Raw genomic sequence first — 21763 nt, 5'->3', positions numbered from 1 at the left:
TCCTGCCTCAGCCTCCCGAGTAGCTGGGACTACAGGCGCCCACCACTGCGCCCGGCTAATTTTTTCTATTTTTAGTAGAGACGGGGTTTCACCATGGTCTCGATCTCCCGACCTTGTGATCCGCCCGCCTCGGCCTCCCAAAGTGCTGGGATTACAGGCATGAGCCACCGCGCCCGGCCTTCTTTTTTTTTTTTTTTGAGACTGAGTCTTGCTCTATCACCCAGGCTGGAGTGCAGTGGCACGATCTTGACTCACTGCAACCTCTGCCTCCCAGGTTCAAGTGATTCTTCTGCCTCAGCCTCCCGAGTAGTTGGGATTGTAGGCACCTGCCACTATGCCTGGCTGATTTTTGTGTTTTTAGTAGTGGTGGGGTTTCACCACGTTGGCCAGGCTGGTCTCGAACTCCTGACCTCAAATGATCTGCCTGCCTTGGCCTCCCAAAGTGGTGGGATTATAGGCCTGAGCCACTGTGGGTGGCCTATCCACTTTTTTTTTTTTGAGATGGAGTCTCGCTCTGTCGCCAGGCTGGAGTGCAATGGCGCAATCTCAGCTCATTGCAACCTCTGCCTCCCGGGTTCAGGTGATTCTGCCTCAGCCTCCCAAGTAGCTAGGACCACGGGTGTGTGCCACCATGCCCAGCTAATTTTTGTATTTTTAGTAGAAATGGGTTTTTTCGATGTTGGCCAGGATGGTCTCGATCTCTTGACCTCATAATCCACCTGCCTCATCCTCCCAAAGTGCTGGGATTACAGGTGTCAGCCACCGTGCCTGGCCTGAGCCATTTTACTTTTAATGGACATTAGATTGTTTCACTTTTGGGGTCATTACAAATACTACTGCTGTGAAAATACCTGTACATGTCTTTTTGTGAATATAATATGTGCATTTCTGGTGAGTTCATCTACATTTTTTATTTTTTATAGTATTGACATGTTTGGAAAATCTGGACTACTTGTTTTGTGAAATGTTCCACCATCTGGATTTGTCTGATTTGTTCCCTTATGTTTAGATCCAGGTTAAACATTCTTTTGTGAGAATATTAAATAAGTGACATTGTGTCTATCTGTGTATCACATCTGGAGGAACGTGTCCCATTGTTGAAGATTAAGTTTGATTGCTTGGTTAAGGTGGTGTCTATCATATTTCTCCATCATAAAGGTAACTTGCTAAACTAGTTGCTTTCTTTGCAACTTTGCTAGTATTTTTTTAAATTTTTGAGACAGGGTCTCACTGTGTCACCCTGGCTAGAGTGCAGTGGCACAGTCATGGCTCACTGCAGTCTTGACCTCTTGGGCTCAAGCAATCCTCCTGTCTTGGCTTCCCAAAGTGCTAGGATTACAGATGTGAACCTGGCCAAGTTTTTTTTTTTTTTTTTTTTTTTGAGATGGAGTCTTGCTCTGTCTCCAGGCTGGAGTGCAGTGGTGTGATCTCGGCTCACCGCAATCTCCGCCTCCCAGGTTCAAGTGATTGTCCTGCTTGAGCCTCTGGAGTAGCTGGGACTACAGGTGTGCACCACCACGCCTGGCTAACTTTTTGTATTTTAGTAGAGACGGGGTTTCACTATGTTGGCCAGGATGGCCTCGATCTCCTGACCTCATGATCTGCCCGTCTTGGCCTACCAAAGTGCTGGGATTACAGGCATGAGCCATTGCGCCCAGCCTAGCCAAGTTTTTGTCAGTATTTTAGATTTAATATTTTATTGACTGACAAAGTCTTATGGCCTAAACTTTACTGTGGAATTCGAATAGGTGTGTTGTGATCAGTTTGAGTTTTGACAAATTGTGTATACCTATGTAACCACTACTGCCCCTAAACCTGTGTAACCAACACTGCCACAAGCAAGATCAACAGTTTCAGTATCCCTAAATGTTCCCTTACACCCCTTCCCAGTGAATCCTTGCCTGTGATCCTAGGAAATCTGAACTGTTTTCTATTACTATAGATTATATTTGTCCCTCCTAGAATTTCATATGGATGAATTCATTATGTTGTCTTTTATGTCTTTTTTTTTTTTGAGATGGAGTCTCGCTCTGTTGCCCAGGCTGGAGTGCAGTGGCGCGATCTTCGCTCACTGCAAGCTCCACCGCCTCCCGGGTTCATGCCATCCTCCTGCCTCAGCCTCCCTAGAAGCTGGGACTACAGGCGCCCGCCACCACGCCCGGCTAATTTTTTTGTATTTTTAGTAGAGACGGGGTTTCACTGTGTTCGCCAGGATGGTCTCGATATCCTGACCTCGTCATCCGCCCGTCTCGGCCTCCTAAAGTGCTGGGATTACAGGTGTGAGCCACCCCGCCCAACCTCTTTTGTCTTTTTTTTTTTTTTTTTTTTTTTTTTTTTTTTTGAGACGGAGGCTCGCTGTGTCGCCCAGGCTGGAGTGCAGTGGCGCAATCTCGGCTCACTGCAAGCTCCGTCTCCTGGGTTCACGCCATTCTCCTACCTCAGCCTCCAGAGTAGCTGGGACTACAGGCGCCCGCCATCTCACCTGGCTAATTTTTTGCATTTTTAGTAGAGACGGGGTTTCACCATGTTAGCCAGGATGGTTTCGATCTCCTGACCTTGTGATCCGCCCGCCTTGGCCTCCCAAAGTGCTGAGATTACAAGCGTGAGCCACCACGCCCGGCCTTCTCTTTTTTTTTTTTTTTTTTTTTTTTTTTTTGAGACGGACTCTCGCTCTGTCGCCCAGGCTGGAGTGCAGTGACCGGATCTCAGCTCACTGCAAGCTCCGCCTCCCGGATTTTCGCCATTCTCCTGGCTCAGCCTCCGGAGTAGCTGGGACTACAGGCGCCCGCCACCTCGCCCGGCTAGTTTTTTGTATTTTTTTTAGTAGAGACGGGGTTTCACCGTGTTAGCCAGGATGGTCTCGATCTCCTGACCTCGTGATCCGCCCGTCTCGGCCTCCCAAAGTGCTGGGATTACAGACTTGAGCCACCGCGCCTGGCCAACCCGGCCTTCTTTTACGTCTTTTTTGGCTCAGAATAATGTTTGTGAAATTTATTCATAATATTGTATATATCAGTAATTATCAGTGATGGATTACCTTTTTTTTTTTTTTTGAGGTGGTATTTCGCTCTTGCTGCCCAGGTTAGAGTGAAGTGGTGCAATCTTGGCTCACTGCAACCCCTGCCTCCCGGGTTCAAGAGATTCTCCTGGCTGGTCCTGGTGACTCACGCCTGTAATACCAGCACTTTGGGAGGCCTAGGCAGGTGGATCACCTGAGGTTGGGAGTTCAAGACAAGCCTGACCAACGTGGAGAAACCCTGTCTTTACTAAAAATACAAAATTGGCCTGGCGTGGTGGCACATGCCTATAATCCCAGCTACTAGGGAGGCTGAGGCAGGAGAATTACTTGAACCTGGGAGGCGGAGGTTGCAGTGAGCCGAGATTGTGCCATTGCACTCCAGCCTGAGCAACAAGAGTGAAACTCCGTCTCAAAAAAAAAAAAAAAAAAGAGATTCTCCTGCCTCAGCTTTCCAGTAGCTGGGATTACAGACACCCACCACCATAGCTGGCTAATTGGCTAATTTTTTGAATTTTTAGTAGAGACAAGGGTTCACCGTGTTGGCCAGGGTGGTCTTGAACCCCTGACCTCAAATGCTTTGCCCACCTTGGCCTCCCAAAGTGCTGGGATTACATGTGTGAGCCACTGCGCCCAGCCGATTTTTTTTTATTTAGTAGAGACGGGGTTTCACTGTGTTGGTCAGGCTGGTCTTCAACTCCTGACCTCAGGTGATCCATCTGCCTTGGCCTCCCCATGTTGGTATTACAGGCGTGAGCCACTGGGCCTGGCCATGAATTACTTTTTACTACTGAGTAGTATTCCATTGTATGGATGGTTGTACCTCAATTTGTTGATCACTTCACCAGTTGATCGACGTTTGTAGTAGTTTTTGATTCCCAAGTAACAGTATTACCACAAATTTAGTAGCTTAACATAGCACACATTGATTATCTCATGGTTTCTGTGGGTCAGGAGTCAGGAAACCGCTGGGCTGAGTCTCACCAGGCTACTATTGAGAAACCTGTCGGGACTGTGGTCGCACACAAGGCTTGACTGGGGAGGGGTCTGCTTCCTAGCTTGTGGGCTTGTTGGTGGCATTCAGTTCCTTATGGACCATGAGACTGGAGACTTTAGTTTGTTACTGTCAGCCAACGGCTGCCCTCAGTTTTTTGCCAAATGAGTCTTCCCACTCGCTTCCTCAAAGCCAGCAAAAGGGAGAGTCTGTTAGTAAAATGGACATTACCACCATGTATCTTACCCACATTAATGCAGTCACGTACATGCTGTCACCTTTGCCATATTCTGTTGGCCAGAAGCAAGTAACAGATCCTGCCCACATTTGAGGAGAAGGAACAGCACAGGGGCATGGATACCAGGAGGTGGGGATCGTGGGGTCACCTTAGAGTCTGTTCGCCACAGGATTGCTTCTAATTCTGGGCTACTGTGAGTATTCGTGTATGTGTAAGTGTTTGTGAGGACATATTATTCATTTTTCTTGGGAAATAACCTGTGAGTGGAATGGTAGGGTCATGTAATAAGTGTGTTTAGCTTTGTAAGAAACTGTCTAAATGTTTTTAGCCATTCTAGTGAGTGTGTAGTGTTATTTATTTGTGTGTGTGTGTGTGTGTGTGTGTTTTTGAGACAGGGTCTTTCTTTGTCATCCAAGCTGGAGTGCAGTGGTGTGATCATAGCTCACTGTAATCTCCAAGTCCTGGGCTCAAGTGATCTTCCAGCCTAAGCCTCCCGTGTAGCTGAGACTACAGGTGCATGCTACCATGCCCAGCTAATTATTTTTTTGAATTTTTGTAGAGAGGGGGTCTCACTGTGTTCCTCAGGCTAGTCTTGAACTTCTGGACTTCGGTAGCCCTCCTACCTCTGCCTCCCAAAGTGCTGGAATTATAAGCATGAACCACAGGGCCGAGCCTAAATATTTTTTGTTTTTAGGATGCTGTTAAATTTATGGATTTTATTTTTTAATTATTCAATGCTACTATGTAGAAATAAAATTGAATTTTATATATTGTCCTTGTATCTGCAACCTTGTTAACTCTTAATTCTATAACCTTTTTTTTTTTTTTTTTTTTTTTTGAGACACACTTGCACTCTGTCACCCAGGCTGGAGTGCAGTAGTGCACTCTTGGCTCAGTGAAAACCTCCGCCTCCTGGGTTCAAGCAGTTTTCCTGTCTCAGACTCCCTAGTAGCTGGGAATACAGGTGCCCGCCACCACGCCTGGCTAATTTTTTTGTATTTTTAGTAGAGACGGGGTTTCACCATGTTAGCCAGGCTGGTCTTGAACTCCTGACCTCAGGTGATCTGCCAGCCCCAGCCTCCCAAAGTTGCTGGGATTACAGGTGTGAGCCACCGCGCCCGGCCTCTAGTACCTTTTTTGTACATTCCTTGTGATTTCTCTGTAGACGATGGTATCGTCTGCAAATAAAGACAGCTTTGCTTCTTGCCTTCCCATTAATATGCTTTTAATTTTTCTTGCTTTATTGCACTGTCTGGGACTTTTGAGTGTAATGTTAAAAGGAACAGTGGAAGTGGATGTCCTTGCTTTGTTCCTGATTTGGGGGGAGATATCTTTGGTCTTCTACAGTTAAGTGCTAGCAACAGGTATTTTGTAGTGGGTGTCTTTGTCAAGCTGAAGAAATTCAACTTTCATTTTTAGTTGGCTGAGTTTGTGTTTTGTTTTGTTTTGTTTTGTTTTTTAATCATATGTGTTTTGAGGGCAGGCACAATGGCTCACGCCTGTAATCCCAGCATTTTGGGAGGCTAAAGCAGGAGGATTGCTTGAGGCCAGGAGTTTGAGACCAGCCTGGGCAACATAGTGAGGCCCTATCTCTATACAAAATTTTTAAAAATGAGTCTGACATGGTGGCACATACCTGGAGTCCTAGCTACTCGGGAGGCTGAGGCAGGAGGATGACTTGAGCCCTGGAGTTCTAGGTTACTGTGAGCTGTGTCACACTACTACTGCACTACAGGCTGGCTGAAAGATGGAGACTCTGTCTCTTTTTTTTTGAGATGGAGTCTTGCTCTGTCACCCAGGCTGGCGTGCAGTGGTACGATCTCGGCTCACTGCAACCTCTGCCTCCCAGGTTCAAGCGATTCTCTGCCTCAGCCTCCTGAGTGGCTGGGATTACAGGCGCCTGCCACCAAGCCTGGCTAATTTTTTTTGTGTTTTTAGTAGAGATGGTGTTTCACCATGTTGGTCAGGCTGGTCTTGAACTCCTGACCTTGTGATTTGCCCACCTCAGCCTCCCAAAGTGCTGGGATGACAGGTATGAGCCACCGCGCCCGGCCTGAGACACTGTCTCTTAAAAAAAAAAAATTATTTTTGAATGTTGTCAGGTGCTCTTTTTTGTCTCTACTGAGTTGGTCCTTTTGTTTTCTTCCTTTCTTTTATTAATATGGTGATTTATGTTGATTGATTTTTGAAATACTAAACCGATTTTTTAGTCTTTGGATAAATTCTACTTAATATATTATTCTTTTTATATATTGCTGGACTTGATAGTATTTTGTTAAGGATTTTTACATTTATGTTTGTGAGGGATATTGGTCTATAGTTTTTTGTATGTGGATGTGTAAAATCTTCAGTTTTTATGTCAAGATACTAGTGGCCTCATGGAGTGAGTTTGGCAGTTTTTTTTTGTATTCTTTGAAACGGTTTATATAAGATTGTCATTATTTCTTCCTTAAATGTTTGATAGTATTCATCAGTAAAGCCATCTGGGCCTAGAGTTTTCTTTTTAAGTTTTAATTGTATACTTTATTACTTTTTTTTTTTTCTGAGACAGAGTCTTGCCCTATCGCCAGGCTGGAGTGCAGTGGCGTGATCTCAGCTCACTGCAACCTCCACCTGCCAGGTTCAAGCGATTCTCCTGCCTCAGCCTCCCAAATATCTGGGACTACAGGCATGTGCCACCACACCAAGCTAATTTTTGTATTTTTAGTAGAGACGGGATTTCACCATGTTGGCCAGGATGGTCTCCGTCTCTTTACTTTGTGATCCGTCCACCTTGGCCTCCCAAAGTGCTAGGATTACAGGCATGAGCTACCGTGCCTGGCCTACTTTTTTTGTTTTTAAGATGGAGTCTAACTCTGTTGCCTAGGCTGGAGTGCAATGGCTCGATCTCGGCTCACTGCAAACTCTCCCTCCTGGGTTCAAGGGATTCTTCTGCCTCAGTCTCCTGAGTAGCTGGGATTACAGGCATGTGTTACCATGGCTGGCTAAGTTTTGTATTTTTAGTTGAGATGGGGTTTTACCACCTTGGCCAGGCTTGTCTCGAACTCCTGACCTCAAGTGATCTACCTGCCTCAGCCTCCTGAAGTATTGGGATTCCAGGCATCAGCCACTGTGTCTGGCCTATTACTTTTTTTACTTACATATTTTAAAATTATGTATTTAGTTTTAAAAATAGACGTGAGGCTATTACACTTTTTTATTTTTTCCAGAGTCAGTTTTGGTATGTTTTGTCTCCAGGAATTTGTCCTTATTTCAGCTATCTCGGCTCTCTGCAACCTTTGCTTCCTGAGTAAAAGTGAATCTCCTGCCTCAGCCTCCTGAGTAGCTGGGTTTACAGGCGCCTGCCACCATGCTTGGCTAATTTTTGTATTTTTAGTGGAGATGGGGTTTCACTATATTGGCCAGGCTGGTCTCGAACTCCTGACCTCAGGTGGTCCACCCTCCCAAAACGCTGGGATTACGGGCATGAGCCACTGCACCCGGCCTGAAATTTTTATTTTACATATTATACTTTTCATGTCTAGAAATTCTATTTTCTTTTTTTTTTTTTTTGAGATGGAATCTCACTCTGTTGCCCAGGCTGGAATGCAGTGGCGTGATCTCAGCTCACTGCAAGCTCCGTTTCCCGAGTTCACCGCATTCTCCTGTCTCAGCCTCCTGAGTAGCTGGGACTACAGGCGCCTGCCACCATGCCTGGCTAATTTTTTTTTTTTGTATTTTTAGTAGAGAAGGGATTTCACCGTGTTAGCCAGGACGTTCTCGATCTCTTGACCTCGTGATCCACCCGCCCTGGCCTCCCATAAGTGCTGGGATTATAGGCGTGAGCTACTGCGCCTGGCCATGTGTTGAAATTTTTGATTGGATGCTGGATATTGTGAGTTCAGTATTGTTGAGGTTCTGGATTTCGTGGTCGTTAAAGAGTATTTAAAGCTTTGTTCTTCTGGGCAGTTTTTTATGGTTTAGTTTTATTATTTCGAGTTCTGTTTTTTAGCTTTGTTAGAGTGGGTCTGGATAATCTTTAATCTAGGGATCGTTTGACCTCCCCTACCAAGATGTGGCCCTTCTAGGTCTCTCCTGAATGCCCTGTGAGGACACTCCAGTCTGGCTGCTTGGGACTCATGATTCCCCAGAGTTCTAAAAGATGTTCAGCTCATAGCTTCTTCATCACTGTGGAGTTTCACCCTATCCAGGCACACATTTTAGTATTTAGCAAAGACTTGAGAGAACATCCAGGCAGATTTCTGGAGCACTTTTTCTGCATAGCTCTTTCTTTTTGAAGTCTGTCCTGCAGCTTTCAGCTGCCTTGGCCTCCCTGAACTCTCATCTCTGTCTCTTGAACTCAGGTGGACTGCATGCTCTGCTGGGGATCCCCCTACCCCCCGGGTCTGAAATGTGTCTCCTGGAAGGAAGCTAGAGTGATTTTAGGGCTCAAGTAATTTGTTTCTCTGCTTTCAGGGATCATAGTCCTGCACTGCCTGCTGTCCAATGTGTACACACAGTGGTTTTATTTATTTGGCTTAGTTTTCTAGTTGTTTACAGTGGGAGGGCAAATCTGTTCCCTGTTACTCCATCATGACCTGAAGCTGACTTTGAGCAGAGGAGTGACATGAAATAACTTATCATCTCCTCTAATCCTGAATGTGAGGTGGTGGCATTATTCCCGTTATTCCCATGGATGAGGAAACTGAGGCTTAGAGAGGTAGAGCAGTGTACCCCCAAATCACTGAGTTCTTTTTTCTTTCTTTTTCTTTTTTTTTGAGATGGAGTCTCGCTCTGGCGCCCAGGCGGGAGTACAGTGGCGCGATGTTGGCTCACTGCAAGCTCCGCCTCCCGGGTTCATGCCATTCTCCTTCCTCAGCCTCCTGAATAGCTGGGACTACAGGCGCTGCCACCACGCCCGGCTAATTTTTAGTAGAGATGGGGTTTCACTGTGTTATCCAGGATGGTCTCGATCTCCTGACCTTGTGATCCGCCCACCTCGGCCTCCCAAAGTGCTGGGATTACAGCGTGAGCCACCGCACCCGGCCTCACTGAGTTCTTAATGCCACAGCTTGTGTACTTTCTGTCATGCCACTGCATCTCAAAGGATATTGGTGGGATTGAATCTTATTCCCAGCAGAAAACTACACAGACTAGCTTAGGACATGTCTGGAGTCACAGTCACTGGGCAGAAGCAGGATGGGTACTCCTAGACCTGGAGCTTCTGCCAGTTGCTCAAATCCGTGAGCTGCTTGTGAGCTTGTTCTTTGTTGGGCAGCAGGTCAGGATCTGGGAACGCCTTCCAGTTGGGGAAGGTCAGAGCCTTGGCAGCAGGAGTGAGAGCACCTTTGTCTCTACCAAAAGAAAAGCATTTCTCTCTCTGCCCCCGTAGTCTTTGCCTGACTTGTGTTTTAAAACAGTTTTCTGCTTTTGCTTTCTTCCCTTCCTGCCCTCCCCATTCCGGCCTCTGAGGATCCCAGGCATGGATTGCCTTTTATCTGTTTCTTTTTTTTTTTTTTTTTTTTTGAGACGGAGTCTTGCTCTGTAGCCCGGGCTGGACTGCAGTGGCCGGATCTCAGCTCACTGCAAGCTCCGCCTCCCGGGTTTACGCCATTCTCCTGCCTCAAGACTCCCGAGTAGCTGGGACTACAGGCGCCCGCCACCTCGCCCGGCTAGTTTTTTGTATTTTTAGTAGAGACGGGGTTTCACCGTGTTAGCCAGGATGGTCTCGATCTCCTGACCTCGTGATCCGCCCGTCTCGGCCTCCCAAAGTGCTGGGATTACAGGCTTGAGCCACCGCGCCCGGCCTATCTGTTTCTTATATTGTTACAATACATGCCTGTGGGTAGATTCTGAGCCTTTTTTTTTTTTTTTTCCTTGAGACAGGGTCTTACTCTGTTACCCAGGCTGGAGTGCAGTGGTGTGATCACAGCTCACCACAGCCTCAACCTCCTGGACTCAGTTGATCCTCCCACTTCAGCCTGCTGGGTAGCTGGGACTTACAGGCATGTGCCACCATGCCTGGCTAATTTTTGTGTTTTTTAGTAGAGACAGGGTTTTGTCATGTTGCTCAGGCTGGTCTTGAACTCCTGGGCCCAAGTGATCCTCCCACCTCGGCCTCCCAAAGTGCTGGTGTGAACCACCATGCCTGGCCTTGTTTTTTTTAAATCATGGACTACCCTGTGAAGATTTCCAGAATCAGCTGGAGATGGGGTTTTGCTATGTTGGCCATATGTTGGCCAGGTTGGTCGTGAACTCCTGACCTCAGGTGATCCGCCTGCCTCGACCTCCCAAAGTGCTGCGATTATAGGTGTGAGTTACTCTGCCTGGCCCGCTTTAATTTTTTAAAGAGCTAGTATGGTGGAAGATTTAAAAAAAAATACGTAGTACTGTTTAAAAAAACAGGGTAGTCCATGATTAAAAAAATTTTAAAAAAGGCTGGGTGTGGTGGCTCACATTTGTATTCCCACCTTCAAACTGGGACTATGGCTCTGGGAAGCCACGACTTGAGGAATTTGGAGTGTTGCTGTTTCAAATTCCGTGGTAGGAACTATGCATACACATGCATCCTTTTTTTCTTTTTGAGACAGAATCTTACTCTGTTGACCAAGCTGGAATACAATGGCACCATCATAGCTCACTGTAATCTCTGCCTCCTGGGATCAAGCAATCCTCCTTCCCCAGCCTCCTGAGTAGTTGGGACTACAGGATGCACCACCACACCAAGCTAATTTTTAAATTTTTTGTAGAGATGGGATCTTGCTGTGTTGCCCATGCTGGTCTCAAACTCCTGGCTTTAAGTGATCCTTCCATTGTAGCCTCCCTGGGTTTATAGGTGTGAGCCATTACACTTAGCTATGCTGCTGCTTCCTTTTTTTTTTTTTTTTGAGACAGGGTCTCACTCTGTCACCCAGGCTGGAGTGCAATGGCATGATCTCACTCACTGTAAGCTCCGTCTCCTGGGTTCAAGCGATTCTTGTGCCTCTGCCTCCCGAGTAGCTGGGACTACAGGCATGCACCTCCACACCCAGCTTATTTTTGCATTTTTTTGTAGAGATGGGGTTTTGCCATGTTGGCCGGGCTGGTCTCTAACTTCTGGCCTCAAGTGATCGCCCGCCTCAGCCTCCCGAAGTGCTGGGATTACAGGCATGAGCCACCGTGCTCTGCCGGCCATACTTCTTATATGCTTTGAATATCCTTGGCAGAATATACAAGGAACCAGTGTCAGTGTGGGTCCCTTAGGGTTGGAATGAGAGGGAGGCTTTCTTTTTTACTTTTAATATTGCATTTTTTAAACAATTCATTTACGTGGCTTACAATTTAAAAGATACTAAAGGGTATGTGATGACAGAGACATATTTGGCACTGCGCACCGTTTAAAGTTCTTCCCTCTGGTAAATACTAGCTATTCAAGGGATGAACTAATTTTAAGAGCGGTTCCTTGGTGAAAACAATTCATAGTGATTAGTTTTATTTTAGGAAGAAAGTTTTGGGTTAAGTCAGAATGGGGCTTCCTAAATACTAAAGCTGTTTGCTTTTGTGTGTTTTGTCTGGTCAAATAACCTACATTATTATTTATGGGGTAGCATTAAGGTTGTTGCTTAATAAAATGTGGTTTAAACAAAACTTGCTTATTTTGATTAGGTAGAAGTGTTCAAATCTCTGTAGTACCAGTTACTATCTGAGTAATCATGGGCAAGTTATTTAACTTCTTCTGCCTCAGCTTCCTCATCAGCGGTAATTTGATATACTTACTGTGAAAATTAAAGAAGGAAAGAGCTAAGTGAATGTTAGCACTTAGTATCTACCAAATGGAGTGGAGGAAACCCTCAGGAAGAGAATGAACTGAAGAATCTAAATAATCCATTCAGTTGAGTTGTCACCATTGTTCAGTTTTTTGTTGTCCATTCGTTCATTTATTCATTCATTCAACAAATTTCTATTGAAGGCCTCCTCTGTGCCTGGCACTGTCCTAGGCCCCGGGGATACAGTGACAAGCAAACACAGGCAGTTTCTGCACACGTGGAGTTTATCATCTGGTGAGAGAGACAGGCCTCAGCCCCATAGTCACACAGATGTAAAGTTGCAGGTCTGCTCAGGTCCTTGCAGGAGAGGCAGGTGGTCCTACGTGAGTGTGTCATAGGGAGATCTGACCTAGTCATGGATGTCAGAGAAAGGATGTTTCCCAGAGGAAGTGTCTTAGCTGGATCTGAAAGATGAATTAAAGGGAAGGAAGGGAAGGAAGCGCATGCGCAGAGGCGCAGTGACAGAAAGCAAAGGCCAGTGCGTCTGTGGGGGGCAGAAGTGGGGAATGTGGTGCCACTTGAGACCTGAGATGTAGTCAGAGTAGATGTTAGGCCTTGTAGGCCATGCTGCGGTTTTTCTGTCTTCTAAGAGCAATAAGAAGCCCTTAAATTTGTTGTGTTTACTGGGGTGAGTGGGTGGATAAGGAATGGGACGATCAGATTCTCCTTTGGAAATGGTAGTCTGTTTGCATCACAGAATATGAATTGGAAGAGCGCCAGCACTGATGAGAAGGCTGACGCAGCGGTCTAGGCAGGGGATTTTGGTAGCTTGGACCAACGTGATAGCAGTAGAGATGGAGAAAAACGAATGGATTGTTTCCATGGACTTTTAAATTTTTTTTGAGACAGGGTCTGGCTCTGTCATCTGAGCTGGAGTGCAGTGGTGTGATCACAGTATACCACAACCTTGAATTTCCAGGCTCAAGAGATCCTTCTGCCTCAGCTTCCTGAATAGCTGGGAGTACAAGTGCACACCACCACACCTGGTCCATTTTTGTATTTTTTGTAGAGATGAGGATTTGCCATGTTGCCCTGGGCTCAAGCAATCCATCCACCTGGGCCTCCCAAAGTGCCAGCATTTACACTACTCTTCCATGAATATTGAGGAAGGAATATTGGCAGACTTGATGTAATGAGTTAGCTCTGGGAGCAAGGGAGAAAGAGCTGTCTCAAGATGGCCTTTTGGATTCTAGTTTACATCATTTGGTGGTTTGTCCCAGCATGCCAAGAGGGAATGCTGGAAGAAGACATAGGTGGCAGAGAGGACTATGAGTCTGCTCCAGGGCAGCTTAAGTCAAAGAGGCAGGAAGGCAGTCAGATGTGTACCTCAGAGGGGCGTGGGCTGGAGCTCTAAAGGTTTGAACTTTCCAATGTCTGGAGCTTGGGGAGGGCGGGAGGCAGGGAGGCAGGGAAAGCTTGCTCAGATTCTCTGAGACCAACCCTCACTTTCTAGATAGTTTCCTGCTGGCTGACCTCTTGTCCTGGGGTGGTGAGGCTTTTGGGACAGGACTTCAGATGGAGGGATAGAGTCCTTCATCCAGCAGAGTGCTTGCCACTGTGCTGTGTGCCAGCTATGTGGTAGCAACTGGCATGAGGGATTCTTTGGGAACCCCCTGTGGACTGGGCTTCTGTCCTTTTTCAAGGCAGCCTGGCACTTCCATCTGATCTGTAATAGCTGGGAGAATGGAGGCTGCAGGCTCTCTCCTGGGACACACAGATTTCGCTGCACTCGTCGATATTATCTGTAGATAGATGACAATTGACCTGACCATCGTCATAGTAAACTAATCATAGCTCACTTAGCATCATACCTGCTTGCTTTATTCTTTTGGAGATTTGTAAATTTCTTCAGAATCTGTCTCTACCTCTGCCTCCCCCTTTCTCTGAATTTTGGCCAGGTCAGTCAAGGGTCGAAGGCGCCTGTGAGGGTGAGGTACTCAAAGGCGCCTGTGAGGGTGAGGCCCCAAGGAGGAGGAAACAGGCTAGAGCCAGGGGCTCAGCCGCAGTGCTGCCTGCTCACCTGGAGGTTGGTCTGCTTATATGTCAGCCTGTCACTAGCTTATTTCCAAGAAGGATTTAAGCCTGGGGCTTCCTTTACTATTGTGGGGTGGTGTCCTTAGTGGCAGGGGATAAATAGGCACCTGTGTGGTTTACTGGCTTCTGGGCTCCAGAAACTAGATGCCCAGAGAAAATCCTGAGCGTGGGCAGCTGGGGCCCCCTGGTGGTGGAATCTGGTTCTCCACTGCTGCGCGGCTTTTCTTCCCAGTCCCCTGACGTTGGGGAGGTGGCAGAAAGAGGAGGTGTTGCGCTCTGTGTTCAACCTTTTCTCTGGACTCTACTCTTCCCGTGGGTTTTGTGATGGTCCCCAGCCCTTGCTGCTCAGTAGGTGGTCGTGGGCCTTCCTGAGCAGAACCAAGTCTTGTTCTTGGAGTGCTGTGGCAGTGAACCCAGAAACAGTCTATCTTCCCTGCTGCATTCAGAGTCTTTGGGCTGCTTTTTACAGGTAGTCCACTGCAGAATACTCTCATGTCATGAAAAACCGGTGAGAGATGTGAGAAAGAGGTGCTAGCGTGCATCGTTTGAGAATGGAACATCTTTGGTTTTATGATGTCCATTGGGTGGCACTGTGATCTTATTTTTGTTTCCATTTTTCTTTGCAGCCAAGCTCTACTCCAGGAAGTGAAAATGTGCTGCCTCGAGAGCCGCTGGTAAGTACCTAAGATGTGTGGTATCACTTTCTAGTAATTAAAATGCCATGCGAGTGAAAAGAAACCTTCTGTTCCTATGGTTCTGCATCAGTAGTGTCCCTTTAAAAGTAGCTGTTACCTAGAGACTGCCTCTGTCAGTGACCTCTGACTTCTCTTCTCGCGTGCAGAGATGACTGAGATCTCCCCTTAGTAAAGCCTGGTCTTTTCTAGAACTAAAAGCATCCACCCCAGATGGTCCTGCGCCACTTTGTTTGTGGCTGATCGATAGTAATTAGTGAGATTCCTGCGCCTGTGGGAGGCTGAGGTGGAGTGAGGTGGCTGGGCTTCTAGATTGTCTGAAGTACCTGCCCCCTGCTCTGCCCCTCAGGGTACGAGTGCCTCAGTGGCCTTTACAGAACAGGTAAGTGATGGAATTCTGGTTTTGCCTGGTCGGTAATTGTGTGATAGTCATTCCCAACACTGTCTTTTTACACCATGGATAGGGAAGAGGCCTACTAAGCACTACAGGTAATTTTCTCTCCCATGTGCTTTTCATTTGGTGGCCAGAGTCCCTGGCTGCCCACCCCATTTTCATTCGTTTTTGCTTTTCAGGGCCTACTGTAAATCCTCTTGGCTGGGTAGTAAGACTGGTTCTGTACAAACCAGATAAGTTTGATGGCAGAGCCAGCTCCAGGTTTAACTTTTCAGAGCTTTTCTTCCTGCGTAGTGATAGCAGGCGTAGGGCTGTATTGCCAAGGCTTTGTTTCAACAGTGCCTGTGGTTTCACCTGCTTTGCTTCAGTCCCCATCTGGCAGTCGTGGGAGGAGATGACGTGAGGGCCGTAGCGGGTATGAACACGTCTGAATTCCAGCGTGTACGAAGGCTTTCCCAGGCTAAGGGCGAGTTGGATCCAGTTGAGCTGTCTGTAGAAAGGCCGAGGTGATGCAAGCACTGCTGGGACTGTTTCAGGGGAGCAGTGTTGTCATTCGTGTTACCTGCTGTTATGTCACCAGTTATGGGCTTATATCCCAGCACTCCCATGGTGGCCTCGTTTCACTCTTTTGATATTGCCCAGATCCTTCCTTGAGGTCATGGTGGTGGGAAAGCCAAGGAGGCCCTGCCTTGCCAGTGTCTCAGGACGTCTACTGGCTTCCCTGGGGCCTGCCTCAGTGCCCCTCAGGCTGAAGTTGTGGTGGTTTGCGACTGAAGTACACATTGAACACCATAGGCTGCGGCAGTCCTCTCCTTCCTCTCTCTTTTCCAATTTTGATGTACCCATTTAACTGATCACAGGAAGATCGGCCAGTCCATCTTTTGGGGCTTGATTCGACAAGCTCTTTGGGAGCCCTGAGCAGTTGGCCAGCTCACTGATTTCTGGTGTTTGGAGCCCTGCAGACCCCTTGTTCTGCTGCTGTTTCTGTGCCCTGCTCTTCCTGCTGCACTGTGCATCTGCTTATTGGTTGGTTGTATTTTTATTTCTTTCTTTTCTGGGAGGCCCTGAGCAGTCTTCAAACCCTAGTAGCCTGTGATCGTCCAGAGTTCAGACTCATTCTCTCCAGGCCAACTCCACAATTACCTTATATTTAATTAATATTTTTTCTCCTCTTTACGTACTTGCTGCATAATTGCTCAGAGGAAAGAAAACACATAGCAGCAATTTATATATATATAAAAAAAATAATTAAAAAAACCCCGAAATAAACTCACATCTCATTTGGGCTGATCCTATGAGTTGGGTAATTAGGGCCCTATTAAAAGGTAGACCCTTTCTCCTTCCCTCCCTTTTTTGTTTATTAATTTTTTTATATTAAACTCCCACAGTCTCTCAGTCATGCCCTTATTGCTTTTGGCCAAGCATTTGCAGCAGCCTGATTAAACGGGGGCACCAGCCGAGTCGCGTGGTCTTGTGTGAACTACTTCTTCCTCCTGGGAGTGGTGTTGGGAGGGTGTCAGGCAGAGGAGCCCGCTGAGGACTCGTGTGGCAGGACGGGGACACGGGATGGGCAGCCCCCTTGCACAGAAAGCCCCACAGCTCAGTGTGGTGGTTCATGAAAACACACAGCACTCAGCCCTTCCACAGGGAGGGCGCTTTCTCAGGCCATGTGTGTTCGCTGTCTCCTGCATGCTCAGCTTAGCTCAACTCAGGCCTGAGGATAGGGAACGGACAATTGAGGAATAAAACTAAACCTTGTTCTCGAGTAATTCATGTATTTTACTTGGGGAAGAAAAGGCATTTATACACGTGAAATAATTAGCAAACTGCACACGACTGTATGTAATTTTAGCAAACAGCACAACATTGTGTATCATTTGGTGCAGAGCTGCCTGATTGGGTATAGGAGAGAGCCCCCAGTTATTCAGAGAAGGAAGAGCTCTGCGGAGGGCGAGGGGGCACTTAAGGATGGCTTTTGTGAAACTGGAAGCCAGGCCTCGAGGGATGGGATATTTCAGTGTTGGGGGAACACACTGTTAAGTTGTTTTGTTTTTGTTTTTATTATTATTATTTTTTCCTTTAAGCTTCAGGAAGTACATATTCTTTTTGTTTTTAACTGAATGCATATTTTTCATAGAATTCCTTAATGGAAGTTGCCTGGTCTCTACACTAAAGACAAACAATCTTATTCTTTGTCTCAGACAAGATGATCACTTTGAAATAATTTTTCCCCTTATTAAAAAAGTAAGTTACTGGCCGGGTGCAGTGGCTCATGACTATCATCCCAGCACTTTGGGAGGCCAAGGTCAGGGGATCACTTGAGGCCAGGAGTTTGAGACCAGCCTGCACTAAATAGAGAGCTCCCATCTCTATTACAAATTTTAACATTAGCCGGGCTTGGTGGCTCACGCCTATACTCTCAGCTGCTCAGGAGGCAGAAGCCAGAGGATCGCTTGAGCTCAGGAGTTCGAGGCTGCAGTGAGCTATGATCATGCCACTGTCTCCAGCCTGGGCAACAGAGCAAGACTCTGTCTCTACAACAACAACAACAACAAAGAATAAAAATAAAAGTAAATTACGACAGAAGAAGTTATCTTTAGTAGTCAGTGCGGTGCAGGTGACGTTGTGATGTAGTCAATATGTGCATGATTGTTTTATTTGCTAGGCAAAGAAGACTTGATTTTCACTTCTGTCCTCTCTGAATCATAAAAGCTGTTTTGAGATTTTGTGGTGAGAAGTGTAATCTTGTAGTCTCTAAACGACACATTCGTGTTTATAGCCAAATCCTGGCCTTGATTCTAGCAAAGTAGTGACGCTGCGTGTTTCCTTTTTTTGCCCGTTAAATCCTGCCGCGATCCTGGCCTCCAAATCAAACCAACCCAGCAACATTGATCATCTCAGAGGAGTAGTTGCTCTCTAATATCATAATGTCATTAGGGCTGGAGACTGGTGAACAGACCAGTCTTGAGAAATTCTGCAAACTCCAAGTTGAAATTCTCTGTTGTTGACAAAACTCTGCCAAAGTTAAAATGGCTGGTTACTTTTTTCTCTTTATATTCTCTTCACTGAGCTTTGCCTGCTGAGGCAAGGAGTTCGGACAGGCCTCCAGAGTACTGACTTCCAGCTTCCCCCAGACCTCTGAAAACCTGTGAATTTCCCGCAGACCCTGGTTTTCTAGCCACAGTTGTGTGCCTGTCTTCAGGCCCACATAGAGTCTCTGGATCCGGCTCCTTGTGCTGTCCTGGCGGAACCAAATCCCTGCCTGGTCTATAGGTATTTTAGAATGAGCGGACAATTGTCTGCATGGGGTAATTCAGTTCCCATCTTGCTTGGATACTGAAACTTGGGTTAAGTAAACTTTTGAGGTTTCCACTTACTCATATGATTTTTGGTTATTCGAAGCAAGCAGTAAATAAGGTTTGATTTACACATCTGCTCACTTGTTTCAACTCAGCTTCTCAGTGTTCAACAATACTATAGCTCATCTACTTTACACAGGGCTTATGAGTTTTGGCTAAACTAGAATTTTAGCTTTTTGCTCTTTGACACCAAGTTCTCTCTAATGGATGAGTCCTTGGCCATCGTCTCTTGCTTTAACTTTTAGGTGTAGGTTCTTTTAGTTTTTTCTTTCTGTCCTCTTTCCTGCATCTCTCCACCAAAATAATCCCAAAGTACAATTTTTTTTTTTCTTTGAACGGAGTCTAGCTCTGTCACCAGGCTGGAGTGCAGTGGTGTGATCTCGGCTCACTGCATCCTCCGCCTCCCAGGTTCAAACGATTCTTCTGCCTCAGCCTCCTGAGTAGCTAGGATTACAGGTACGCGCCACCATGCCCAGCTAATTTTTGTATTTTTAGTAAAGACAGGGTTTCACCATGTTGGCCAGGATGGTCTTGATCTCCTGACCTCGTAACCTGCCCACCTTGGACTCCTAAAGTGCTGGGATTACAGGTGTGAGCCACCGTACCCAGCCCCAAACTGCAGTTATTTTTATAACTGATGACAGCAATTTCTACTTTATCACCTTTTTCTAGGATTACTATTTTTTAGTATGCTGAATTCTTCAAAATAAAGACGCTCTGCAGTTGCAGATCTAGGTTGCGTCTCAGTAGTTTTGCTCTCCAAGTGCCAAAGTACCCTCAGGTTTCTTCCTGAGGCTCAGATGGAACCTTGTCCAGGGGGTTCTACATCATGTATTTGATCTCAGTCCTGGGGAAATTCATCCACCTTACCCTTGGGACACCCAAGATTTTTTCTTTGGTTTTCAAGCCAATTAACCAGAGGCTAGTAATCAGAAGGTGTATTTTGATGGATTCAGGGAGCCAATACTGTGATGTTTTTAAGAATTGTCAAGGCACGGTGGCTCACGCCTGTAATCCCGGCACTTTGGGAGGCTGAGGCAGGTGGATCACCTGAGGTCAGGAGTTCGAGACTAGCCTGGCCAACATGGCAAAACCCCGTCTCTACTAAAAAAAAAAAAATTAGCTGGGTGTAGTGGCGGGTACCTGTAATCCCAGCCACTCAAATGGCGGAGGTTGCGGTGAACCGAGATTGCACTACTGTACTCCAGACTGGGCGACAGAGCCAGACTCTGTCTCAAAAAAAAAAAAAAAAAGCAAAAAGAATAGCTACAGCCAGTTGCCTGTTTGCCTGTCTGCCAAAGACCTCTAACATGTATTCCTGGCACAGTCTCCTCAGTATTTGTATCTTTTGTGACTTTTATGGTTAGAATACTTTGGTGTACTTGTCAGCAGGTTCACTGTGGATAAGTGGTTCTCATTTTTTTTCCCACCAAAACATTTCTTTTTTTGAGATGGTGTCTCGCTCTGTCACCCAGGCTGGAATGCAGTGGTGTAGTCTCTGTTCACTGCAACCTCTGCCTCCCGAGTTCAAGCGATTCTCTTGCCTTAGTCTCCTGAGTACCTGGGACTACAGGCGTGCACCACCACGGCCAGCTAATTTTTGTATTTTTAGTAGAGACGGGGTTTCGCCATGTTGGCCAGGTTGGTCTCGAACTTCTGGACTCAGGTGATCCTCCTGCCTTGGCCTCCCAAAGTGCTGGGATTACAGGCATGAGCCACCACACCTGGCCCCACCAAAAAATTTCTGAAGAATGACATTAACATGCTCAATACGTTTCTTTGTGTGCACTCATGTATGCATGTATGTATGTATATATGCATGTCTATGACAATACATATGTATTTTATAACATTTAAGCATTTTGTGGGGAAACAAAATTGATTTTGATACTGTATTCATGAAAGTGTTTTTTTTTTTTTTTTTTTTCCTGAGATGGAGTTTTGCTCAGTTGCCCAGCCTGGAGTGCAGTGGCACAGTCTCAGCTCACTGCAAGCTCCGTGTCCTGGATTCACGCCATTCTCCTGCCTCAGCCTCCTGAGTAGCTGGGACTACAGGCACCTGCCACCACGCCCGTCTAATTTTTTTGTATTTTTAGTAGAGACGGGGTTTCACCGTGTTAGCCAGGATGGTCTCCATCTCTTGACCTCATGATCCACCTGCCTCGGCCTCCCAAAGTCCTGGGATTACAGGCGGGAGCCACCGCGCCCAGCCGAAAGTGTTGTATAAGCATATGGGTAATGAAACCAGCCATTCAGGGATTTCAGGAACTTGTCATTTTCCAGGAAATATATATAAATATGACAAACCTAATTTTGAAGTATTAAACGTAATTATTTAAAAAGTCTGTAGTGGTTGATTTCTGTGCAGAGTTAGGTTTGCTGAAACTAGTTGTCACCTCCACCTCTTTTTCCTGCTCAGGAACGTCTGTCAGGATGCAAGCGATTGGGGGTGTTGTTATAGGGATAATTCAAAATCCGCTCTATTAATTTATTTGTAAAAAGCAAATCATTGGCTGAGTGTGGTGGCTCACGCCTGTAATCCTTGCACTTTGGAAGGAAGAGGCGGGAGGATTGCTTGAGTTCCGGGGTTTGAGACCAGCTTCAGCAACATAGTGAAACCTGTCTTTACAAAAAAATTTAGCCAGATATGGTGGTGAGTGCCTGTAGTCCTTGGGAGGCTGAGGTGGGAAGATTGCTTAAGCCCAGTGGGTTGAGGCTGCAGTGAGCTGTGATCGTACCACTGCACTCCAGTGTGGCAACAGAGCAAGACCCTATCTCAAAACCCACTCCCCCTGCCCAAACAGTAGTAAATCATCTACAAAAATTCTGATGCTTAAACCATTACTAGCAGCATATGCATCAGGGTGCCCCTCACAACTGCTGCAGAGAAACTTGGGGACTAAAATAAAATATAAACCACGGATGGGCTCACGGTGCACTTCACTGAAGGTAACATTGTCAGCATGATCAGATCCAGCATCCTGGGCCTGGGATTTAGGCACTTTTCAGAGAGGAAAAAGTGTTGGCTAGCGTCTTTCCTCACTCCTCTCTCATCAACAATATAAAGGTGTCAGTGAAGAAAACGTTTCTAACACTAGTGTCCGTGTATACTGACTGCTAGTTGGGAGGGTGCCTGTGATTCCCACCTCCTCTGCCAGATCTGCTGAAGAAAGCTGCTAAGAACTGGATGCTGAAAGGGATGAACTTGAGCACAGCCTCATTCCGTTTCTGGGTGGTTATGGTCTCTAGGCC

At 46.4% G+C, this 21763-nt stretch overlaps 1 protein-coding gene across 1 annotated transcript in view; it reads left to right on the top strand.

The window, feature by feature from the left end:
• Nucleotides 1–21763, top strand: part of PEX14 (peroxisomal biogenesis factor 14) — a 157483-nt gene that overhangs the window by 7479 nt on the left and 128241 nt on the right. The window contains exon 2 of the mRNA XM_007980588.3: nt 14693–14740. Within this exon, the coding sequence (XP_007978779.1) occupies nt 14693–14740 (48 nt within the window). The remainder of the gene's footprint in view (nt 1–14692; nt 14741–21763) is intronic.

The sequence above is a fragment of the Chlorocebus sabaeus genome, chromosome 20, assembly GCF_047675955.1.
Source record: "Chlorocebus sabaeus isolate Y175 chromosome 20, mChlSab1.0.hap1, whole genome shotgun sequence".
Lineage (NCBI taxonomy): Eukaryota > Metazoa > Chordata > Mammalia > Primates > Cercopithecidae > Chlorocebus > Chlorocebus sabaeus.
This window is presented reverse-complemented; position numbering and strand designations above follow the sequence as displayed.